The sequence below is a fragment of the Malania oleifera genome, chromosome 5 (assembly GCF_029873635.1).
Source record: "Malania oleifera isolate guangnan ecotype guangnan chromosome 5, ASM2987363v1, whole genome shotgun sequence".
Classification (NCBI taxonomy): Eukaryota; Viridiplantae; Streptophyta; class Magnoliopsida; order Santalales; family Ximeniaceae; genus Malania; species Malania oleifera.
This window is the reverse complement of record NC_080421.1, coordinates 108,236,030-108,260,647: the sequence shown is the minus strand read 5'-3', so window position 1 is coordinate 108,260,647 and position 24,618 is coordinate 108,236,030. Positions and strand designations below refer to the sequence as shown.

Sequence of the window (24,618 nt, the reverse complement as noted above, 5' to 3'; positions counted from 1 at the left end):
AAGATGACCAAAACATTCTTATTACATCCGTGAAATACCAATCATGATTATAAAATTAAAATTATTTTATCACAGATATTTTTTTGTTTTCTAAAAAAGGTTAAAAGAATGAAATGATCATTTGTACGAAGACACACGATAAAATTTTCAATGAAAAGAATGCTTTAAGCTGCGCAAAAATAAACAGTATAAAATCTAATTCCTATTCGATATCATCCAACTAAACAGGTGGCTAGTGTACCTTTACCGTTAAGGCGCACGTTAGATCCTGAAAAGAAAAAAAAAAGAAAAAAGAAAAAAGAAAAAAGAAAAAGCTGCCCCCCGCTTCTGCTTCCTCGCAGCAAAAAGGGATAGCGAACCGAAGCGCCGGAAAACAAAAAATGAAAACAACAAAGCGAAAACAAATTAGATCGAAGAGCTAAAATCTCGTCTGTGTGCTCCAGTAGCGGACGGAGCCATGGCGTCCCGGTTTCAGAACACTCGTTTTGGGGCTCCGACTCCGATCGTAACGCCGCCCTTCAACCTCCATTCCCTGCCTGGTCTCCGTTCCTAGTCTTTGTTGCAAACCCAAGTTTTGTGCTCTTTATGGAGCGATCTAGCCATCGACTGGGTACAAACTCATAGATCTGAATTTCCGGGTTTTAATTCGGTGTTGGTGATGGCGACGTTCGAATTTTGTAGCTGCGCTGGTACTCTTTTGTGCTGGTTTTGTGCTTTTCATTTACAAGGATTTTTGTAATTCAAACCTCTCAAATGCAAGCATTTCCATGGTTAATGGACTACTCTGCTTCATTTTTGCGTTTCTAGCGTGAGGGTTACTTTTTGCTTCGAAATTGTTCGGCGAGGTTGTGTTGCTGTATTTAGTTTAAGTGGGCTGTTTCAGCTCTGAAATTAATTTTAGCAGGTTTTGTGGTGTATTTGATTTTATTAACTGGAAATGCAACGGTTTTGAATTTCTTTTTTTCTCTTCCATTAAATTTGTTGGCAAATAACCAGAATTGATTGTTTATAGCTGATCATTTGGTGTTTCTGTCATTGAGGAAATATATTACTGGATTGCATTGTCCATATGGAAGATGTTTCAAAACTAAAATATTCTTTCCAGCCACTTAGATATTCTGTTGCTTTGTTGTCTAATTGTTAGGATTTCGTGCACTGTACAAGCTGTATGTTAATGTTAGAATGATTGTTTCTAGGGCTTTTATTATTATTATTATTATTATTATTATTATCTTTGTTTCTTTGTAAACTTTGTATATGATTTTGACTTGCAGGGATATTGAAAGGGGTCCAGTTGTTTTTTCTGATATGGGTGGTTGTATCGTGGTATGCAATGTGCATCGTTGATGCCAAAATAGTGAATCATCAACTGAGAACAGCATTTCTTTCTCCAGCGGCTGCACCAGCTATTTCCCAGCTGCCCTTCCCTGCAAATATGCCTCCTTTTCACAGATCACGGCGGAAACAGTTATTGCCGCATAGTGCACCTGAACCTGTCCAATCACCATCTCAGCCTCCAAATTATGGACCAGAAGCAATGTTCGGTCGCAGCCATACAAGTTCACACTTGTTGAAACCACAGATAAAGAAGAGGAGTGGAGTAGTGGCTCCCAGTAATGCCCTTGTTCCTCCTAATGTGGCGGATATTGTCCCAACGCAACCCACGTCTGGAATAATTCCCAGTGGTTTAGCTCAGCCACCACTGTCTCCTTCCATCTCCAGTAAGATTTGTTCTGGATAAATACTTTATTTTTGTTTATCTCATCTCTTGTGAAGCTTAATTACCATGAGAAAAAGTCATGGGTAGTCCTTTAATCATTCATATTTTTTCCTGAATATTATTCAGGTGGTGGTATTAGTTGTTTATAGCTATACAAAACTCACCTTTTAGTTTGTCTCATTTTACTTAATTTACTTGGTATTGACATGGCCGCTCATTTGACATTCTGCCAGACTGTTGTAAACCAGACATGGTGCTGAAACGAGAAACTCAGGGCTGCCACTGTGTGTATCCTATAAAGCTTGACCTTCTGTTGTTGGATGTGTCCCCTAATCCAAATTGGACCCTTTTTTTTCAAGAGTTATCTTCAGAGCTTGGTTTGCGAGATTCTCAGATTGAGTTGATAAACTTTTATGTACTCAGCTTATCAAGGCTAAATATCTCAATGGATATTACTCCGCACACGGGTATAAGCTTTTCTGTCAGTGATGCATCTGCTATAAACTCATCACTTGTGATGCATAGCGTTCATCTAAACCGAACATTAATTGGTGACTACAAACTTCTCAATTTAACCTGGTTTAAGCCCCCAGTGCCCTCTCAAGGTAATTCTAACCTGCCTCAAATGCTGTTAGGAACTCATTGTAATTATGTATGTTTGTCATGCCATGTATGTTTCTTATGATGCGGCAACTAGATATTTTTCTTGCTTATTTTATTGATGATACTTATCCTAATCCTTTGGCCCTCGGCCAAACACACCAAAACAACAAAAAGAAAAAAGAAAATAATCCCCCCTCCCTCCCCCCCCCAAAAAACAAACAGTAAAAAATCCTGTCTCATTTGGTTTTCAGATAATTTTCCTATGTATATGAGATATTTGCATGAGAAATAACATGTGTGGGATTCTTCATTTGATCTAAGCTCTTTGGTCCTGGAAAGGGTATAAGATTATAATGTTTTGGTTAGACTTGTGTTGTTGAGGAGGAGAACAATAAGAAAGGGAAGTGGAAGGCTGTATATGGAAGGTTTTTTGAGCAAGGAAAATGGATTTATCCTCCTGTGCTTGAGAGTGAGTGACATGTTTTTAAATTAGTAGGCATGATCATATTGGGTAACGGGATCCCCATGCAAATTTATAGTTTCATTGGCAATGATCTATATCTTGAAGAAGCAATAATTATTGGTCTAATGAACTTTATAAAAATGATTTATAATAAAGGGAGATGGCATACTTTGTGCTCTTTTTCTTTCCTACATTTTATCATAAACAAATGTAAATCATTTAAAATAGTCTTATTGGAGTTTTTCTTAAAAAAGACCTATCTTTTAGTTGGATTATTTAAGCTCCATTTGGTTAAATATGATGTTGTTTGGCAACCGATCCCGAGAGATGGACGGGGTCTTAAATCTCTCATGCTCTTTAATGAGGCCCTCATGGGTAAATGGATGTGGGGATTCACGAACAAGGAGTTTCCTTGGAGTATGGCCTCGAACACAATGCACATCCAATGAGCCTAGGTGGTCCTATGGGGTCAGTTTTGGAAGTTGATCAGGGCAGTGAGGGACGATTTTTTCCTTTCTTGCCCACTTCCATGTTGGAAAAGGGAACAACACTTTCTTTTAGCATGACAGTTGGTGCTGCTCATCTCCTCCGAGTTCTCAATTTTATGAAAATTCTGGGCAATTTTAATCCTACTTGCAACAAAGATGCTTTGGTGAGTGTGTATGTGGAGTGTGGACCACTCCATTCATAGGGTAGCTTGGGATGTCTCCTTTGTTTGAAATTCCCATGATTAGGAAGTGGAATCTTTTGTTGTTTTTTACATCTGACTTTTTAGAAATGCCTCCAATTGGACCAAATTGAATGTGCCTATGGTTGATGACGACAGCAACAAACCAAGCCTGAAGTCCCAATAGGTGTAGTCAGCTACACGAATCCTTTTAGGCAATTTACATGATTGTGGGCAATTTCCTCCGACAATTTAAAAGCTATCTAATCCTTACAATTTCATTCCAAGATATTTTAGGTCTAGCTCTACCCCTTCTATTGTCACAAAAAGTAACTAGCTCACTTTTCCTCACTAGTTTACTGTTTGACCTTTGCAGACAAAGCATTTGAGTCGCCCCTCTCTATCTTATCTGCTAAAGTGCTATGCCAAACTTACTAGGAATATGCTCATTTCTTAATTTATCTTTTAACGACCACTCATCCACCTTAGCATTCTCATTTTGACAACTTTATATTTTGGATCCCAATAGGTGTAGTCAGCTACACGAATCCTTTTCGGAAATTTACATGATTGTGGGAGCTATCTAATCCTTACAAGTTCATTCCAAGATATTTTAGGTCTAGCTCTACCCCTTCTATTGTCACTAAAAGTAACTAGCTCACTTTTCCTCACTAGTTTACTTTTTGACCTTTGTAGATGCACAAAGCATTTGAGTCACCCCTCTCTATCTTATCTGCTAAAAGTGCTATGCCAAACTTACTAGGAATATGCTCATTTCTTAATTTATCTTTTAACGACCACTCATCCACCTTAGCATTCTCATTTTGACAACTTTATATTTTGGATATGTTGTTTCTTAGTTGTCCAACATTCTTATCTATACAACATACTTGGTCGTATAGCCATCCTATAAAACTTATTTTTTAATTTGAAGAATTTAAGGGTATTCTATGATCACACAACATGCTAGAAGCACTTCTCCTTTTGCTTGCACCGTTTTAACTCTAAGTATAACAAATTCTTCGATTTCTATTTTAGCTTGTTTAATAAATCCAACATATTGAAATATAGTAGTGCTATTAATCTCTTGACCATCTTTACTCCAATATTCCTCCTATCATGACCAAAATTACATTTCTTATCTACTATCCCTTCCCCCTGCTTTAAAAAATGATGAATATTTAGTCTGGGAGGCTAGTGGTACTATGGATTCTTTGAATCCCCATTGGATTGCCTTCCCAATTCTTGTTGTTGTTGCGTGTAGGTCATGATGTACCTTGAGATGGCCATCTCTTATTTCTACTTGTCCTTAAACCTTTAGATTGTAAAGATTCTCTCAATAATTCTAACTCAGATTCTACTCCACCTCTAATTTCATCAAGTAAGACAATATCGTTTGAAACATACACCATGGAATTGATCTGGCCAAGTTCAATAACCTTTAGATTGTAAAGATTCTCTCAATAACTTTAACTTAGATTCTACTCCACCCCTATTCCATCAGTTAATACAATAGTTCTTTTTTGCGGGTTTAGTATCCTTGCTTGGATTGTACATTCTCCTTTTTAATATATATTCTTTTATTATCAAAAGAGAACAAGTTCACATGGCTCATGTCGTGTGAGCCATGTGCCTATACTTTGGCTCAACAATTGATCTAATCACCACAATTTGTTTCTTACTCTTTCAGAAACCTATATACCACGAACAAAAACATAGTACCTAGTTGTGGATCTTCTATTGGAAGGTGACCCAACCCAAGTTGCATCTATATACCTAGTACATAAATGTGGACCTTTCCTACATGAACCTTGAGGTATCTCAAGATGTGAATTTTTGCAGTCTAGTGACTTGCTCTCGGAGAATCAACAAATTGGTTGACAACACTTTTTGCGAAAGAGATATGTGGTCCTGTGATTGTGGGATAATTCAAATTTTTTGACAAGTCTTTGATATTGTCTAGGGTCCACCAACGAATCACCCATATTTGGTACTAACTTGCTGTTAGGATTCATGGGTGTATTAGGCTTGGATCCCAAGATTTCCAATTATCTAGTCCAAGCTCTTAAATTTCGTTTTCGATTAAAATTTTGAAACTCCAAAATTACGGAAATTTCGATGGAAATTTCAATTTCAAAAGCAATTTCGATTTCAATTTGAAAAATGATGGAAATCAGTAGTAAAGGATGGAATTCTTTTATGAAACTTTAGAAATTATTAGTAGACATAATAATGTAAGTTTTAGGACTAATATATTACAAAATAAATACATCTATGTTGTGTATGAGGTGCATTAGTTGTAAAATAATATGTGTATTAAACATATTCATAAGATAACGTGTGTTAAAAATATTTGATTAATATAAATGAAATTCATGAATCAATTAAGTATGATTTATTATACAAATAAAAATAATTTAGACATGAATGGTTAAATAAAATGTTTTTGCAAGTTTAATTTTTTTGTATAATTTCAAAAGCCCTAGTAATAATGTTTCAACAAGAAAATAAGATAAACTAAGAGAAATTTCACTTCATATCTAAATCTCACATTTGAATTCTAAGAAAATTTCATTCTATGGTAAAATTTGAACCAGTTTCACTAAAATTTTGAGATTTCGAAAAAGTTTGGAAGATCTGTTGAAATTTGGACGGAAATTATATAAAACGAAATCGATTGCCATTTTGATTTTGAGAGTGATGGAAAGCAGAAATTTTGTTGGAAATTTCGACAAGTTCATGAAAATTTAAGACCATGCTAGTCGCATCTTAAAGATCAAGAACATACTCCCTATGTGACAAAATGATTCCTATACGATACAATCTAGATACTTCTCTACCCAGGAAGTATTTCAACAGTACCAAATCTTTGGTCTAAAGCTTAGTCTATAGAAAAAGCTTTAGGCCATTGATACCTTGGTCAGAATAATCACAATATCATCCACATACGCAGTAAGTAGAATCATATAAAATGCAGTACGACAATAAAATACATAGTGATCTCAAACACACAGTTGGAGGCCATATTCAAGTACTAGACACTAAATTGACCAAACCATGCTCTAGGAGATTGTTTTAGTACAATGATTTCTTGAGCTGACACACTGCTTGACTCTCCTTGAGCAACAAACCCAAGTGGCTGCTCCGTATAGACCTCCTCCGAAGGATCACAATGTAGGAAGGCATTCTTCACATCTAACTGATGCAGAGGCTATTGGTAGGTGGTGGCCAAGGACATGAATAAACTTTGGTGACTGGGGATAATGTATGAATAATTCAGACTGTACACTTGAGATACTTAACAACAATTCAAACATGCCACAGAACCATTTGGATTGATTTTCATGGTATATACCCAGCGATAACCAACTGCCACCCCTTAGATTATCACTTCACCTAAAAGCTTAAGCTGTTAGGTTGTGGGCTGACATTGTATATCAAGTTTTAACACTGCCCCACATGTGCTGTCTGATAGCATGTGGAGATGTAAATGATAAATACCGGGAGTACACAAATTTTTAATACCTCACAATAAACGCGGGCAACAAGATTACATTCTAAGGCCTCCTAGCAACCATAGGTTTGATACCATGTTGAAGTATGTGCTAAATTGGGAGACCTAATCACAATGATAGGTTTCTCCCACTATTTATGATATATTTCAAGTACATAACAATGACCATATTACACCTTCTAACTAACGCTTATTAACATAATAATAGCACATATTAATAATGCTAAATGACCTGCAGATTTTTTTTAAAAAATAATGCTAAATGACCAAAATAACTAATAACAGAAGCAAACAACATGAAATCAGCATTCTGCACTCTGTTTTGGATTTGTTCTTAATATTGGTTGTTTTTTTTTTTTTTAAATACTTGGCAGTCTTGTTTAGAAGTTAACCCTCATTACTATGTAAATACATCTTTGGTTTTGATGCACAGCTCCTGCTATTGCTGTATCACCTGTGGGGGCACCAGCACAACAGTCCTTGAACCCTAAGTCAGTCAGCTCGTCAGTGAAACAGAAACATCCAAGTTTGATTCTTATTATTGGTATTGGTGCTGGCATTCTTTTTACTGCCATGGTATCTTTACTTACTATTTGGTTGTGCACATCACATGGAAGGAAAACAGAAACTTCTCTCAAAGGAACTGGTACATATTCCAACTACAACAAATTTTGGACCATATTATTTTGCATGAAAATTGTTCCTTGGTTTATACGTTGATGATATTTACAATGAATTCCTATTAGCAATTAGTATAAGCACAAAGCATACTGCCTTCCAATATTATATAATGGTTTGCAATATTAAATGTTACATTGAACAAATTTGAGCAATCTCATTTCAAACTGATAATTCATCTTTTGTGTGTGTTGAGAGCAAGGGGGTGCATCAACAACTCAGATTTGGTAAGAATGTTTGTGTTATGTTGTGTCAATACTGGGGTAAGGCTGTGTGGTGTGTACGGTGTGTACTTCTGACTCTATTTGGATGCCCTTTTGTTGCAAACCTTGTGCGCTGCGCTGCCTTTAGTTGTGCTGATTTGACCTGCTTTATTCTTTATTTTTTGGATTGAAAAAAGAAGAAAATTATTAATAGAGAAAGATTGTATGAGACTGTAGAATACGAATCCTCCTACAAAGAACAAAAGAGCAAAATTAGAAAAACAAAGAGTTAATACAAAGTAGCTAACAATCATGCTAAATATCCTCAAAAGACAATTCTTTGAAACAGCCAGCGGCAGCAGCAAGCCAAATATTGAATCTTAGCTCAATCTAAAGACATTGAAACCTTCATCCCCTTAAGTATATGAGTGTTCCATTCTATTTAAACATCCCACAACAAAACATACGACCCACATCTTCAAAGGGCTGAATTATCTTTGCTCTTTCCAATTCCTGAAAAAGAAATAGCCAACATATCCTCCAGCAACCTCAGAAAAACCCAACTTTCCCTAATAAATGTAGAAAGAACAATGTAAAATTAAATGAAAGGCAGATTCAAAACTATCTATTAAGAACAACCAACCAAATAAAAGCCTTAATATTGGACTGTTAGAGGGAATTTTGGCCTTCCAAGTACTATGATAGAAAGAAAAAGACAAGTTCTTGCGAATCAAAAACAAAAAAGAAAGATATCCAAAAAAAATCCCCAAAGTCTCCATCAACCACTTATCGATGTCCTCCCTTGGAAGGGTAACAACCCTCCCACTCCTTAACAAGGATGCAAGTTCCATCACCTCTTTGTCATTCAGATGTCTAGGGAAATGGAAATCCTAGGAAAAGTTCTCCTCATTAGAAATCAAAAAAGAAGACACAGCCCCATTATGTGATGAAGAAAGTCAATGCAAATCAGGAAATGACACAAAAATAGTTGTATCTCCCACCCATGGGCCTTCCTAGAAACCAATGCGAAATGCTACCCACCCCATATTTGGTGTTTGAAAAGCAATGTGGATACAGCTGGGATATACATCTCCAAGGACTCAAAAGATCTAAACCCCTTATTATGCCAAAGAGAATTCTCCTCTAAAGGAAGCCTTTGTAACCATTTACTCATCAAGATAATATTTTTAGACATTAGTTTTCCCATTATCTAGCCCCCTTTCTTTTTTTGACCTACACACCACATCCTGGCTCCTGCCTAGCCAAATGATCCTTATTCTCCCTCACAACTGACCAGGAAAAAAGTATCTTATGATTCTCTATATAGACCCAGCTATACCCACAAGAACTTTAAAAATAGATGAAAAACGAAGTGGAATGCTAGAAAGACAAGACTAAATAAGAGTAACACAACCACCTAAAGAAAAATTAGCTTTTCCACCCATCCAGCTTAGCCACCTTCTCGACCACAAGAGCCCAAAAACCCACTGACCTAGGATTACCATCGAAAGTAACCACTAATAGGAGAAAATCCAATCTAAAGTAGCACAACCTGCTAAAGAATTCAGCTCCCAAGATCTTTTGACATCCAATTTAATTCCGGATGTCCTAATGTTCCCTAAATTAACCCTGGAAAAAAGTCAAAATGCTGTAAAATGGTAAAAACATTCAAAAAATACTCCCTACGATCCTCCAAGAGAAGGATAGTGTCATTAAAAAATTGAATATGAGGCATTATGACCCCTTGACTACCCACCCCAATACCTCTTGCGGACTCCAGATTAGTTGTCTGTCATTCTACTCAAAAAATCAAGTGCCAGGAAAAACAAGAATGGGGACAACAGATCACCTTGCCTAGCACCCCTCGAAGCCTTAAACCAAGATTTAGACTCATATTAATAATAATTAAAAATTGTACTGCAGAATGGCTGGGATGCTAAAGTTGGGGTTTATATTACTCATGCAAGTTCTTGAAAGTTTATTTCTCAGATTTATGATTATTTCTTTCCAAAAATCCAGTACATGGTGGGTAATGGGGTGCAAATTCGTTTCTGGGAGGACCTTTGGACAGGGGAGATGCTGTTGGCTATTGCTTTTCACTGTCATTATCGGGACACCATTCTTCATGATACCTTTATCTCTGATTTTTTTTCCCCAATTTCGGGAGGAATCTTAACAATAGAGAGAGTTATGAGTTGTCACTTTTAACCAGTTTGCTTGATTCTTTTCAAGTTCATTTGGGGAATGATAAAAGGATTTGGAGTTTAGATCCTTCTAGGGATTTCTCTTGTAAATATTTTTTCACCTATTTGACTCACAACTCTAATGTGGATCCTTTTGATTGTACTCTTTGATCTAGAAAGCTAAAGCTCCCAAGAAAAGTAAAAACTTTTATTTGGGCTGTGGTTCTTGATTGAATTAATACTAATGATGAGAAGGCCTAATAAGGCCCTACCGCTGGATGTTTGTGTCCTTTGTTTGAGAAGTGGGGGACTTGCTCACACTTGTTTCTCCATTGCCCCTTTACTTGAGTTGTCTGGAAATTTTTGCTATTTGTGATGAAGACTGGATTTGTCCCTCCACCTTGAAGGCTTTTTTATTTACCACATTTTTGGGATTTGGAAAAGGGAAGGGTAGGAAAGCCTTGTGGCAATGCACTAGTATCACTTATTTGATGTGTTTGGTATTTTCGAAGGGGTGGCCACTGCTAATAATTTGGTTTCGAATGGATTGGCTTATCTTGCATCACTGCAGGTGTCAGCTAATGGCTGTTTTCATCATGTTTGTTTGGAAGACCTGCAGCAGGACTGGTTGGCTCTGCTTCATTGAGTTGGCTTTGAGATTATGATGATCTTTTGTTGTAATTATTTTGTTATCGTTGTAAAGGGAGGATTTCTTACTCTCCTGGCTTTTCTTTTTCTTTTCCTCTTTCTTCTTCTGATTTTTATTTTTGTCTCTTCTAATAAATTTCTTTGTTTATAAAGAACAATGAAACTAAAAATAAAAATGAAAAGGAAACAACCTGTTGTCCGTGTTCTCCACCTAAACCCAAAGCCTTTCCTGTCCATAACCTATCTAAAAACTTCAAAATAACTTGATTGTAAGCCTTTTCAGAGTCTAATTTGAACACAATACTCCTTCATTTACACCCCACATCCTCCACGACCTCATTTCAATCTGCCTACCCACCTCAAGAGCAATCTGTGCCTGAGAAACTTTATCTCCAATTACCAAACTTAGCCTATTCGCAAGTACATTCTCGATGATCTTATACACACTAGAAACCAAACTAATAGGTTGAAAATCAGCAACATCAATAGATATACTTTTCATAGGCACCGAATTAGTGCTCTTGCCCAAAACTCCTTTGAAGAAAAACTCAAAAATATTCATTAAATCCACTGTAGTGATATCCCAAAAATCCTGGGAAAATAAGGCATATTGAAACCATTAGGATTGAGGGCCTTATCCCTGTCCATCTCAAACACTATATGCCCAACCTCACTTTCCTCAAAAGGTTTCTCCAACCTAGAATGGGATTCCACTCCGATCCCTCTATCATAGGCCAATCCTCAACCTCCTTTGGAAAAATGATGTGCATAAAAATCAATAAGCTACAATGCGATCACAACAGGATTGGAAGTAACCTATCCCTCCCTCTTCTCCAACTCTCTTTAAAACTTTTTTATCTCCAATTACCAAGCATAGCCTATTCGCAAGTACATTCTCGATGATCTTATACACACTAGAAACCAAACTAATAGGTTGAAAATCAGCAACATCAATAGATCTACTTTTCATAGGCACCGAATTAGTGCTTTTGCCCAAAATTCCATTGAAGAAAAACTAAAAAATATTCATTAAATCCACTGTAGTGATATCCCAAAAATCTTGGGAAACAAAGGCATATTGAAACCATTAGGATTGAGAGCCTTATCCCTGTCCATCTCAAACACTATGTGCCCAACCTCACTTTCCTCAAAAGGTTTCTCCAACCTAGAATGGGATTCCACTCCAATCCCTCTATCATAGGCCAATCCTGAACCTCCTTTGGAAAAATGATGTGCATAAAAATCAATAAGCTACGATGCGATCACAACAGGATTGGAAGTAACCTATCCCTCCCTCTTCTCCAACTCTCTTTAACACTTTTTATCCTCTTACAATTAGCCAAAGTATGGAAGCATTTAGTGTTACAGTTGTTAAATAAATAAAATGTATATTATGGAAAAATTCAATATACAAAAAGAAGATTGCCAGGGTATATATACACAATAACCCATAACTAAACTAACAATTGAATGAACAACTGAATTAACAAATAAACTAACAACTCTAATACGCCCCATCAAGATGGAGATGGTGAATAAAGATTTCACATTGCCATCTTGCGGTAAAAAAAATGATGAAAAAGACTCCATTGATGTGAAACACAAATGGAGATGATCCGTGGGAGGAGATGCCGATGTCCAGAGCAAGCAAGGAAGACAACAATGGTGCTGCAGTTCGAGATCTCACAGATAGAACCAAAGCATGCTTGGCAGCTAGCAAAGTCCAATTCTTTTATTTTTTTATTTTTATTTTTTATTTTTTATTTTTAATTATGAGAACATGAATAGCCATCCTTGAAGATCCCCAAAATCGTGCTGTTCCAATAACGCATCAAAATATGACTGCAACTCCAAATACAACCACAAAGATCAGCAAATTTACAGAAGCCACCCCTACAAACGAGTTCCCTCACTTCTTCCCTTTCTTTGCCTTTGCTTTTTTTTTTTTGGCCAGAGATTTCACTCTTGGGCTTCGCATTCTTTGAAGAAGTTGCCTTAGCCAGTGCTTTCTCTACAGCAGGCTTTGGAGCTGCAACTTTCTTTCCCGGCGAAGTCCTGGTTGAGGTTCTCGATGCTTTAGCGGGCTTCTCCTTTGGCTTCGCCTTTTGTTGCTACTGCTGACTTCTTCTTCGCCACACCAGTAACTGCTGGCTTCACTACCGGTGACTAAGCAGCCGGAACCTTAAATGATCCTTTCATCTTCATGAGTTTTCCAGCAGCAACAATCTTCTTCAAAAGAAATAACAGGAGCTTCTTGAAGTTGGGAGGCAAGTGCTTCTGCTTTTCCTCAATGAACTTCGTGATCGCGTACTGGCTAGACCCTGTGTTCTCTTTCAACGTCACAATCGCCTCTGTAATCATTTCTATGTACGGAGGATGAGTAAGGGGATTTCTAGGCTTTCTCAGTGCAGCCGGTTTCTTCGCCTAGGCTCTTTCTTCGCCTTCGGCTCTTTCTTCGCCTTCCTGTCTTTGGGAGCTGGATTTTCTTCCGCCGGTTCGACCGAGACTGGATCTGCGGAGGCAGCGGCGGCGGCCTCGACCCCTACTAGCTGCTCTTCAGATGCCATTGCAACTCCTTTGTGTCATTCTTTCGAACACTTGGAGCACAATCAGCATTTGCCATAGAAGCAGAATGCCCAGAAAACTCAGGTTCCACCGTGAATCACCAGCTCCTTTGTGTCATTTTTTTCGAACTTGGAGCACACACAGGTAAATCCTTTGAAATGAAACCATACTAAACAAAATTCCCAAAATTTCAGCAGTATATGGGAGAGAAAAAAAAAAAATGTATGCGGAAGTAAGAATCAGAAAAGCAGAAAATCCGAGGTGTAATCTTGATCGTGAACGAGAACCCATGAATCTTGATTGCAAGAACAGTTTACTTATTTTTTGAACGCTGGAAGCCGAACTTGAAGTCGTCACTGCCGGAGACTCTGTTGTTGGTGGAACTGACAGCGGCTTCGAGATCGAACCCGAAGGAGGTGCTCTTGTCGGAAGATTTGGACACAGCGTAGGAATTCCAATCTGCCAGAAGAGACGACAAAGATCCCGTCATCTGCTGATCGTCGTTGCCGGAGCCCTGCAAGAACCATGCCTGCGCAACTTTCTGCATCGCTTGCAAGAGGAACTCTTCGCAGAATAACTCTCAAGTTTTCTTGAAACTGAGAGAGAGCGCGGAAGGAAAACGCTTTGATACCATGTTAAATAAATAAAATGTATATTTTGGAAAAATTCAATATACAAAAAGAAGATTACCAGGGTATATATACACAATAACCCATAACTAAACTAACAACTGAATTAACAAATAAACTAACAACTCTAAAACCCTCCCTAACCCACTTAAAATTCTTCTTCTGCCTCCAACTGCTCATCTCCAAAAAAATTACCTCCTATAACTCATTTTTCAACCCTCCCTCTTAACCTCCTTCTCCACTAGAGACCTCTCCTCTTTCCTTCCTAAAAACTCCAAATCCCAAATGCAATTTTTTTTAATATATAAATCATTCTGTTGTCTCCATAGATTTCAATATTCCACTTCTTGACCACTTCAACCTTTTGATCTTTCTCGTAAACCTAAAGCCCCTCCCAACCCCCCTCAATCGCCTCATTCTAGCCATCCTCAACATAGACAAATACTCATGATTTTTTTTTTTTTTTGGAAGCAGAAGAAAATTATACTAATGAGAAGAATTTATGAGAGGGAGAATGAGACATCTCCCAAAGAAAATCTGGAGCAAACCATAAAAAACAACTAAAGCCTGCAGAAACATGAGAAAATCAACAAACCAACACATTCCTCTGATCTCTTTGAATCTCTTGGAAACTATTTCCTTCAAAAAAGCCAAAACTAGCACATCATAGTGATGCTAAATACTGGATCTTATACCACACCAACTCCCAAAATTATTATTTTTTTCTTGGAAATACCCGTGCATTGTGTTCCATCCATATCCCCATAAAACTGCAATTAACCACTCCTCCATCAGCCTGCCCTATGCTTCCTTCAACCAAAACCTGTAAAAGGAATGGTTAGTAAGTCTTCCACTGATACATGGCATGCCTAACTACCCCCCATAATACCAAATATCTTATTCCAAATCCTCTGAGGAAAACTGCAGATCGTAAAAGGAGATAAGAATCTATCAGAGTCCTTGAAACAGAGCACACAAACATCGGGAGAAAGAGCCTTCAAAGATCTTATGTTTTGCAACAACTTATCAGTGTTTATTTCATTAAGCACAACCAACCAAGTGAAAGCCTTAAATTTTGAGGGAGCCTTGGCCTTCCATATTACAACAAAGAGTGAAAATGAAGAATTAGAATGGATCAAGAATTCAAAAAAGGATTTTCAAGAATACACTCCCGACTGATCCAAGGACCAAGAGTGAACATTTCTCCCTGACGAAATATTGCTTTCGTTCAATAAAGATAACAAAGAAGACAACTCCTCCATCTCTATCATTAAGAGTTCTCCCAAAATGGAGATTACTGGATACCAAAGCATTACTCATATTCCCAACAAAAAAAGATGTGGCTCTATTTTGCTCAGCACCCAATCGAAAGAGACAAGGGAAAGAAGTCAACAAAACTACATTACCCAGCCAACGGTCTCTCTAGAAGCAGATATGTGACCCCCTCCCCACCACAAGGTTAGTGCGAGGGGTAAAGGATAAATATGAGAAATGGACCCCAGCAAACTCCCCAAAGAACTTCTTAAATTACTATTGATATCCCATTTAGCCAAAAAAGCGGTGTTTTTAGAAACCAACTTACTTAGACCCAGTCCTCCCTCCATTAGTAGTACAGTGCAAGCATTTAACCAAGGAATTGGTTGAACTACAGCAATGACATGTTGATTTCATGGTTGTTATAGAAGGGAAGATGTCGACATTGCAGAGTGACATGTCAACCCTTTCTGAAACCATAAATGGCAGACTTGGCTTGGTCCTAGAATACTTATGATCCAACCACATGTATTCTAACCTGAAAAGAGTAGTACCCCACTTGATCTTTGTAGACTAACAGAGCAGGAAGATGATTAGACACAGGTCTCGACAAAATTGTTTAAGAAGAGTTTGGAAACTCATCTTCCTGTCTCCACAAGGTAAGAACCTACTGCTTCTCCACACGCACTGACAAAGTAAATGAAGTGATTGAAGAGAATTAGTTTAGTAATTATATCATTTGTGTGTGCGTGTGTGTGGGGGGGGGGGGGGGGGAATTATTTTTTTCTTCCATGTTTTATTATTATTAATATATATAATAGGGCAGACTTGGCGCTGTGTGGAAGTCTCCAGCAAACTGTGGCCAGTTTTTTTCTCTCTATTCTTCTCCCCTTCCCTTATTTTTCTCTTTTCTTCTCTTCTTCTCTTTTCCATCTCTAACTTTACAACTCGGTATCAAAATCTCGTGTAAATTTGATTTGTGTGAGTTGATTTTGAACATTCTGTGTTTCTTTTTGAATACTCTTCTTTTCTTGCTTTCTTATCTTTTCCTAATTGATTCTCGAATATGATTGATTGGTTGGTTTAAGAGTCTTCCGGGGACACTCTTCTTCTCTGTTGGGCTGTGCAGCATCCTTGTTTGGATGTTGTGTGTGTTCTTGGTGGTTTGCTGATGTGAAGTGAGTCTATTATGGGTTCTGGTATACTGTTGTTTTTCTGATTTTCCTTAATTGGTTTGGGCTATTTTTGATACTGCGTGTGTTCGTAATTGATTGCTTGCAATCTTGTATGACTTTTTCTGGTTTGTTTCAATTGCTGTTCAATGATTCTGTTTTCTTTCTGATATTGCCTGCAATCAGCACTAGTGCACTGCCAGCTATAATACCTGTAGCTGCTGCCAGGTTGCTTATTGTCTGTGGTGCTTTGTTGTGGTCTGCTCCGTTCTGTGTGGTAGATTGATTCCTCCTGGAATACTGTAATTTCAGTTTTGTGGCCATGGCTGCCTCTGGAAGTTGTGGACATTTTAGGATCTGAAGTGCTGTCCTTTGCTAGTGTGTTCTGCCTGATTGGGCATTGTCGCTGTGTTGTTCATTCCCAATACTGGTGTGTGCTGATTGTGTATTGGGGCTGGTTTTGACGGCCTCTGTAGATTAAGGTTCGGATGATACTGTTATTGTACAGATCACAACCATCAAATTGGTCGGATCCTCTAACTAGTTTTTGTGGTCTTAGGTAGTGTGTGTGGGTATATTAATGCAAAATGGAAGTCTAATTGGTTTCATCCAAGCTTCGACTGATAAACAAATCACATCCATCAAATTAGTTGTATATTGATGCAAAAGGGAGGCCAAGTATTTGCTGCATTCTCCTCCATGTGCAGACTTCTAGGATTATAAAGATTGGGTGAAAGAGAATGACGCATTGCTTGTGTGGTTATAGAATAGCATGGAGCCACAAATTGTTGTGAATGTGATGCTTCATAGAACAACCAAGGCTTATATGGGATGGTCTTTGTGAAAGCTTCTCACAAGATAAAAGCAAACTTGTGTTTTTGACCTGTATGTTTTTCAATTAGACTGAGAAGGTAGGTCCATCAGTGAGTAATCTAACACTCTGAAAGGTATGTGGGAGGAACCAACGTCTATGTACTAACTATTTCCGATGCTGAGGTGATTAAGAAGCAATGGTCATTTTCTCTGGTTTGAGTTGTGAGCTCCAACTCATAGTCGATCAGATTCTTGTAGACGAAATATACCATCCATGAATGAAGCATGTGCTAGAATGTGATAGATCTTGCTTCTCAAGCTTCTTCTAGTGATAGTTTAGCCATGGTTGGGTAAGTGTTGAGGATGAGGTTTGGACGGCACTTGTCGGAAAGGTGGTGTATTAGGACGAGGATTTCTTGTGGCAATTCTCACTTCTACACACATTGTGGCTAGGACGATCATATTGCCATTGCTGTTGGAATGTTTGTAGGAACCCTATTTGTGCCAACAAGCCCCCTGTTGAGGGTGATTCTATTGTAGACACTTCAAATGCACCTGGCTACTCCAAGGTTGAGTACATCATCTACCATGTCCATGAGGAGTAGAACAATCATTTCTGCGTGGTTCGAAAATTCGAACTCAATCGTCTACATCTAGTGCTACCGTGGCCCATTTAGATACAATTGGGCTTCTTGCTTCTTCATCTTTTTCAACGTGGGTTATTGATTTTGGTCTTTTCTCCTATATGATAGGTAATCCTAATTCATTCCAGTCCTTGAAATTCACTATTTTACACACTAACATTACTCTTGCTCATGGTTCAGTTACACCAGTTTCTTGTTTTAGCAATATTCTTTTGTTTCCTTCTATTCCTCTTTCCTCTGTGTTATATGTGTCTAAGTTCCCTTTAAACTTATTAGTTAGTTAATTATCTGAATCTCATAACTGTTTTGTGACCTCCATTCCTTCTCATTGTGTGATTTAGAGTGAAGAAAAAGATTGGTGGAGGGTTTTAAAAAGTGAAAAAATGGCTTGTACTATTTCAATGATGGTGGTGGTTATCAAGCTTTAACACAAGCATAATGGTACTTGGCCCAATTTTAAATCTAGGAAAGGATTTCATAGTCTGATCATGGTTGTTTCTCAATTGGAGAAGGATGAACCACTTATTTTATTGTTGAATAGTCGGTGTTTAACATATCTACATTACATAATATGGCAAGTGACACATCTATGATGCTACACGGGCTAAATGAAAATGTGATATCTGATGAGCAGTTTTCGACTAGGGATAGGAGCGAATCAGTTATTCACGTGTCTTTGGGGGATTTGCTTGTGCTCTTTGAGGAAGAGGGCTGTATTGTCAGGACAATGGTTTCATGATGAAGCGACCATTGACGACAATTGATGGGGATGTTTTACCAATGGGCAGAATATGTGGATGATATTCAAAGGGAAGTAGACTTTGTGCTTGCAATGGATGGAATTATGAGAAGTTTAGCAACATAATTCTGCTGGGACAAATTCTTAAGGAGAAATGCTGAAGGTTTGGTGTATTTTTGGATTCTATGAGCACTCAAAAGGGAGTTACTATTGGGAGGAGTCGAATGGTAAATATAAATAAAATCGGTTGATATGTCAGGTAGTGATAGTGATTATAGTAGTGCATATGTGTATGATGGCAGTTTGCTTTTAGTGAGATTTGATTTAGAAACAATGAGGCTGTGTTTCTTAAACATTGGATTTACTTGGGGATTTTTCATATGTGCTACCACCTCCAATGGAAGAATTAGAGGGTATTTCATCATTTGAGGAGGATGAAATGGATAAAGAGCAGTAGCCAACTCTAGAAAAGGTTAATAGGAATATTTAGAAGTTCAACAGTTGTTGGATGAGAAGAATTTGCGGTTAGTTGCTCCCTAGAGGTAATGAGAAAAAGGGTTGTGAATTAGCACTCATGAAGTCCTCAGTGAATTATGATAGAGAGTTTAAAGAGTTTTCTTAGTAATTTCTTAGTAAAATTTTTTCTTTGTTTTTATATTTTTGTTCTTTTGTTTCTTGAAGATGTCTTGTCCCCTGTGAACAATAGTGTAAATTTAAAGACATAATCACAGCCATAAGTATCCCCTTTATAATGTATGTCAAATACATCACAATGACCATAATACCCACACTATTAATTATTTGCATATGTAATAATACCAAATAACCAATAAGCAATAGCACTCCCCTTCAAGCTGGAGCATAGGAAATCATATGCTTCTAGCTATCCAAATTGATTTTTAACATGAGCACCGCTTAGAGCTTTGGTGAACAATGAGCAAGTTGGTGTTCAGATTTCTTAGAGTGGTTTCAATGACCACCTGCACAATTTTCTTGTGGAAAAAATGACAGTCCGCTTAGATCTGGGTCCCCTTTCATCTACCCACCGGTGTTTTCCTTTCCTTGCTTGAGGTGTTTTATCCTGGGTCGATTATTCATATTGCACTCTGATGTCCCAGCTTTGGGCTTGGAGCTAGTTGGGTTTAACTTAGCTAGGCTTGAACTAGAACCCAAATTTGAATTCAAGCTTTGATTAAATTTTTTCCTAAAACGGAAGTCTGTCGCTCATTTTGTATCCCCCCTGCTAAAGTCCGAGTCTTGCTTTCTGTTTTTGTGGTTTCACTTTTCCTGGTCAGGCTTGCCGGAAGGCCTCCATTGCCAGCTAATCAGAGATGCGATTCTTTAAAATGCTGACTGTTTCCTAAGCTTGAGATCTCTGCCCGCGTTCAAGGAGCTGCAATGAGGGCATCGCAGCTCCTGATGATTCTTTGCTATGTTGCTTCCGCCTGCCATTCCCTTCGAAACTTCCTAGAACTTCTTCCAACCTGATGCCTCCTCTCTGCCTGCTACAGAAACGTGGTATAGAAACCAATTGAATAGCCCCTTTGTGCAGTATCTTCTCTATCAAAATGAATTGTCTAGATGTTAACTCTCAGTCAAAGCATTGCTACGTCATATGGGTGCCCTAAAAGTCTTCACCCATGGGTTCGAAGTTTTGGAAAAAAAACGAATAAGCGTTATTCAGTCACCAGCCATCATCATTCCACTGAGAGGGAGATGAAGAAGCAGCATCTTCTGGTCCTTTTTGTGATGCTCCATGATCTTCCTCTCTCATCTAACTTGAAGCATTTCTTAATGATTGAAATTCTGTTCTCCCCCTGTCGCACATGGTCGCTCAAAACCCACCCTTAAGAAGGTTAGGCGCATGTTTGTTTTAAGACAGGCTGAGACTGAAGCAGGTTAGGGTTTAGGATTCTGGTTTTGTTTTTATGAGAGGTGAAAAACAACAAATAGTAATTCATGGTTAGTATTTCTGGTACCAGAACTTCATTTTTAAGAATAACTGAATGATATGTCCCTAAATTAGGCTTAATTTGGCCTGCCATGGCTGACGAAAAGGATATTCTTTAGAATGGAACTCATCAGGTGGTTGTAAAATTTGTTTGGCCCTTCTATGAAAAAATGTCTCTATGAAAGAAAAAGCTGATCCTGAGTGTTCGGTAAAAAAAACTGTAAAGTGCCTGAAAATATTTAAAATGAACCTCAAGATTGCTTTTGTCGAAGTGGAATAGTTTAACAGTGACTACTATAGAGATGTATTCTGAAACACCAGAATACAGTTCAATTCTTAAAAAACCAGAAAGAATTCTGAAAAATCTGATTTTTGAATGAAATTGTGTGACTTGGATTTTAATTCTTCAGAAAACCTTTTATGGATTTTCTTGTAAATATTTTGGCTGTCTTTTTTTCTGTGGATAGTGAAGCATAATGCTGCAGATGAAGTTTCTGTAGTAGGATCTTTCCCTCATCCAACCAGTACAAGGTTTCTTGCATATGAAGAACTTAAAGGAGCAACAAATAACTTTGAACCTGCAAGCATACTTGGGGAAGGAGGGTTTGGCAGAGTTTACAAAGGTGTCTTAAGTGATGGTACAGCTGTGGCTATCAAGAGGCTAACTAGTGGTGGACAACAAGGGGATAAAGAATTTCTGGTTGAGGTTGAGATGCTCAGCAGGCTACATCACCGGAATCTTGTAAAACTTGTAGGTTACTATAGCAGTCGTGACTCTTCACAAAACTTACTTTGTTATGAGCTCATCCCAAATGGAAGCTTGGAGGACTGGCTCCATGGTAATTTTATGTTGAAGAATCATAATCTACTGAAAAATTTTAATATACATTTCATTCTTGCAGGGAACCTCAAATATGAAATGTTGATGAAAGCCCCTTTCTTTTTGGTTTTTTCAGGTCCATCGGGAGTAAATTGCCCCCTGGAGTGGGACACCAGAATGAAGATTGCGCTTGATGCTGCCAGAGGACTTGCATACCTGCATGAGGATTCACAACCCTGTGTCATCCATAGAGATTTTAAGGCATCAAATATATTGCTTGAGAACAACTTTCATGCTAAAGTTGCTGATTTTGGTCTTGCCAAACAGGCACCAGAAGGCAGGACAAATTATCTCTCCACTCGTGTGATGGGCACATTCGGGTCAGTGTCACTTTCTTGTGTCATTAAAGCATGCTAACTTCTATGTTCGAACTGGTACCCAAGGTTGTATGAAATTATTTTCAGGTATGTAGCCCCTGAGTATGCTATGACTGGACATCTATTAGTAAAGAGCGATGTGTACAGCTACGGGGTTGTCCTTCTTGAGCTGTTAACAGGAAGGAAGCCTGTGGATATGTCACAACCATCAGGACAAGAAAACCTTGTTACTTGGGTTAGTAATTTGTTCACTTCCATTTCATTACACCATCATCTTTTGTCCTTTTATTTCCTATTCACTTTTTGTCAAGCTCTCTCTCTCTCTCACAAAATATTCTTTATTTGTTGAACACTATTGGTCTCGATGTATGGTACGATCTGATTGTATGGTTTTCAGGCAAGGCCAATACTTAGAGATAAGGATAGGTTGGAAGAACTTGCTGATCCAAGACTTGGTGGGAAGTATCCAAAGGAAGATTTTGTGCGGGTTTGTACAATCGCGGCAGCCTGTGTTGCCTCTGAAGCAAACCAGCGGCCAACAATGGGAGAGGTGGTACAGTCACTTAAAATGGTGCAGCGCATACTGGAATATCAGGATAGCATGCCAACCTCCAATACAAGGTCCAACATCAGGCAGTCATCTGCTACCTTTGAGTCAGATGGGACATCTTCCATTTTCTCTTCTGGTCCTTACTCTGGTCTAAGTGCCTTTGATAACGATAACATCTCCCGGACAGCAGTTTTCTCTGAAGACCTTCATGAGGGACGGTGAGTGCTGAGTATCTCTCAGGTTAGCGATCAAACCAAATGCCTCATTGATGTGAAGCCTTTGGCTCTGTACATGCAACCATGCTAGGATTTTTGCCCCTTCAAAGGTTGGAAAGCATGGGTTCGAGTGGAGTAGAATTCCTGGAAGGAGGCTTGTGTTTGTTATTGATTTGAGGGTTATTTTTTTTTAATTTTTCTGAAAAGATGGGCTAAAGGAATTGAAAGTTGGTGTTGAGATGTGGGAATGGGCAACTTTTCTTATCCTTTGTGGAGAGCCAAGCCATTGTTCAGTTTTCCCCTAGGCAGTGGTGGATTCTGTACTCTGGATAAGATTGTGTATGTATATGCTTTGTAGCTTCGTTTTTTGGCTGGCCTGAATGGGTTTCCATGTAATTCCATTTCATTCCTTATAGCTGAATTTATGTGTTGATAAATTTAGAATTTAAATTTTGAAGAAAGCATTGGATCTGATGGTCAAGAATTATTATTATTATTTTTCACTAGATGATGATGGAGAAATTATCACTAAAGTGAAGGATAAATTAAAGACGTAATTCAGAGCTTTAAAAGCATGTTGAGTAAACTGCAGGGCTTTGGGTGTGCTTGATTGTAGAATATTGATAAAATATTAAAAGAAAGTCAGAGGATGGATTGTAGGGCAGCTTATGCATAAGTCAAAATGTGGGACAAATTGAAAACAAAAAACCGAAAAAATAAAAATAAAAATAATTAAATGATGATGTTAATTTTGATGGATGATAAATAATTTTTAAAATATAAGTTAAAATAAGACTACCTGGCTGCCGCCACAAAAAATAAAAAATTCTATGATATTTTATACATTTAAAAAATAAAAATGGCAACTCTTGCATTTTGTATGAACCATTAATTGATTGCACTTTCATATTAGAATGTTCATGTAAAAATTTTTGGGAAGTTAAAACTATAAGAGCATGTTAAACTTGAGAATGAATATTGGTTAGTCCCTTGCCTAACCGACTCTTGATTATCTAGACATTGTCAATGTACACTGTGTTGTTAAGTCCTATAATATTGTTGCCTTGTGTATGTCATTTTATTGTTGCACACTTGTAGAACTTAACCAATAAATTTAATTGTATGCCTTTGGTTTAGCAGAGACTTCGTGCCATCACAGTCTGAAGGTATGCTATGAGAACTTGAACTTTTGACAATTGGTGTAAGATTTGGGTTCAATGATGTTGAAATCAGAATGGCAGGATAGAGCATATCAAATGGAAAACTTGGTTTTCAATAGACTAATGATGTAGTTCCATTGGCAGTACAATGCAAATGTTTAACTAAGGAATTGGTTGAACTACAATCACAACATTCACTACATTGATTTCATGGTTGCTATAGAAGCCAAGATGTAAGCTTTGCTGAGTGACATGACTACTATTCTTGAAACCGTGAATGACAAACTTTGCTTGGTAGGTGGTGAGATCACTTTTTTAAGAGATCCATCTCCTCAAGTTCTTGTTGTTTTGGGAGAAGGGGGGTGGGGTGAGACCTCTTAAAAGATTCAAGTCCCTAAATCAAAGTCTTTTGAAGGAAGTCTTAGTGCGAAGAATCTCGAGAAATTCTCATGGGATATGGAGTAGCACTTCAAGGTTACTCACATTCCAAAGAATGAAAGAGTTTTCATAACATTGGCGTATTTGCTAGGTGATGCTAAGCTATGGTGGTGCACTTAAATGGAAGGCAATGCGAATGTAAAAAGACCTCAAATTGAGACTTCAGAGACACTAAAGAAGGAATTAAAAGATTAGTTCCTTCTTGACAACATTGCTTAAGTTGCGAGAGATACCTTTAAATGATTAAGTAGACCAAAACTGTGCAAGATTATGTCAAGGAATTAATTCCTTGATTTTGGGCATCAAGAACATGTTAGAGGAAGAAAAGTTGTTCAACTTTCTGCCTGGTTTACAATTGTGGGCACAAATGAAATTGAAGGAAAAATGATTGAAAGATCTCTCTGCAACCATTGCAACGGTAGATGGCTTGATTTAGAATTAACGCTAAAAGTGAGGATTCCAAGGCTAAGCCTAAGAAAGACAAAGAAAAAGGTAAGTGTGACGCCCCGATTTTCGTACAATTTTTTTAATATAAACAATAAATAAACAATCACTCATCATCAACAACATCCATAAATCGGCCACGCCAACAATTCTACTACCATTCATACG

General features: G+C 37.8%; 1 protein-coding gene across 1 annotated transcript; it reads left to right on the top strand.

Annotated features, from left to right (window-relative positions):
- The first annotated feature begins 236 nt into the window (after positions 1-236).
- On the top strand, positions 237-22,869 carry LOC131156789 (proline-rich receptor-like protein kinase PERK15). The gene is made up of 8 exons (XM_058110743.1): positions 237-689; positions 1,275-1,721; positions 1,954-2,325; positions 7,401-7,613; positions 20,914-21,285; positions 21,403-21,646; positions 21,731-21,878; positions 22,041-22,869. Exons 1-8 carry the CDS (start codon positions 659-661, stop codon positions 22,413-22,415), a joined length of 2,202 nt encoding a protein of 733 aa, XP_057966726.1. The 5' UTR covers positions 237-658; the 3' UTR covers positions 22,416-22,869.
- The last annotated feature ends 1,749 nt before the right edge of the window (positions 22,870-24,618 follow it).

Excerpts from the sequence above, each read along its gene's own strand:
- LOC131156789 (XM_058110743.1), top strand. The coding sequence starts at position 659 with ATGGCGACGTTCGAATTTTGTAGCTGCGCTG. Across the intron at positions 2,326-7,400 it reads GCCCCCAGTGCCCTCTCAAG|CTCCTGCTATTGCTGTATCA; the intron begins GTAATTCTAACC and ends TTTGATGCACAG. Across the intron at positions 21,286-21,402 it reads CTTGGAGGACTGGCTCCATG|GTCCATCGGGAGTAAATTGC; the intron begins GTAATTTTATGT and ends TGGTTTTTTCAG.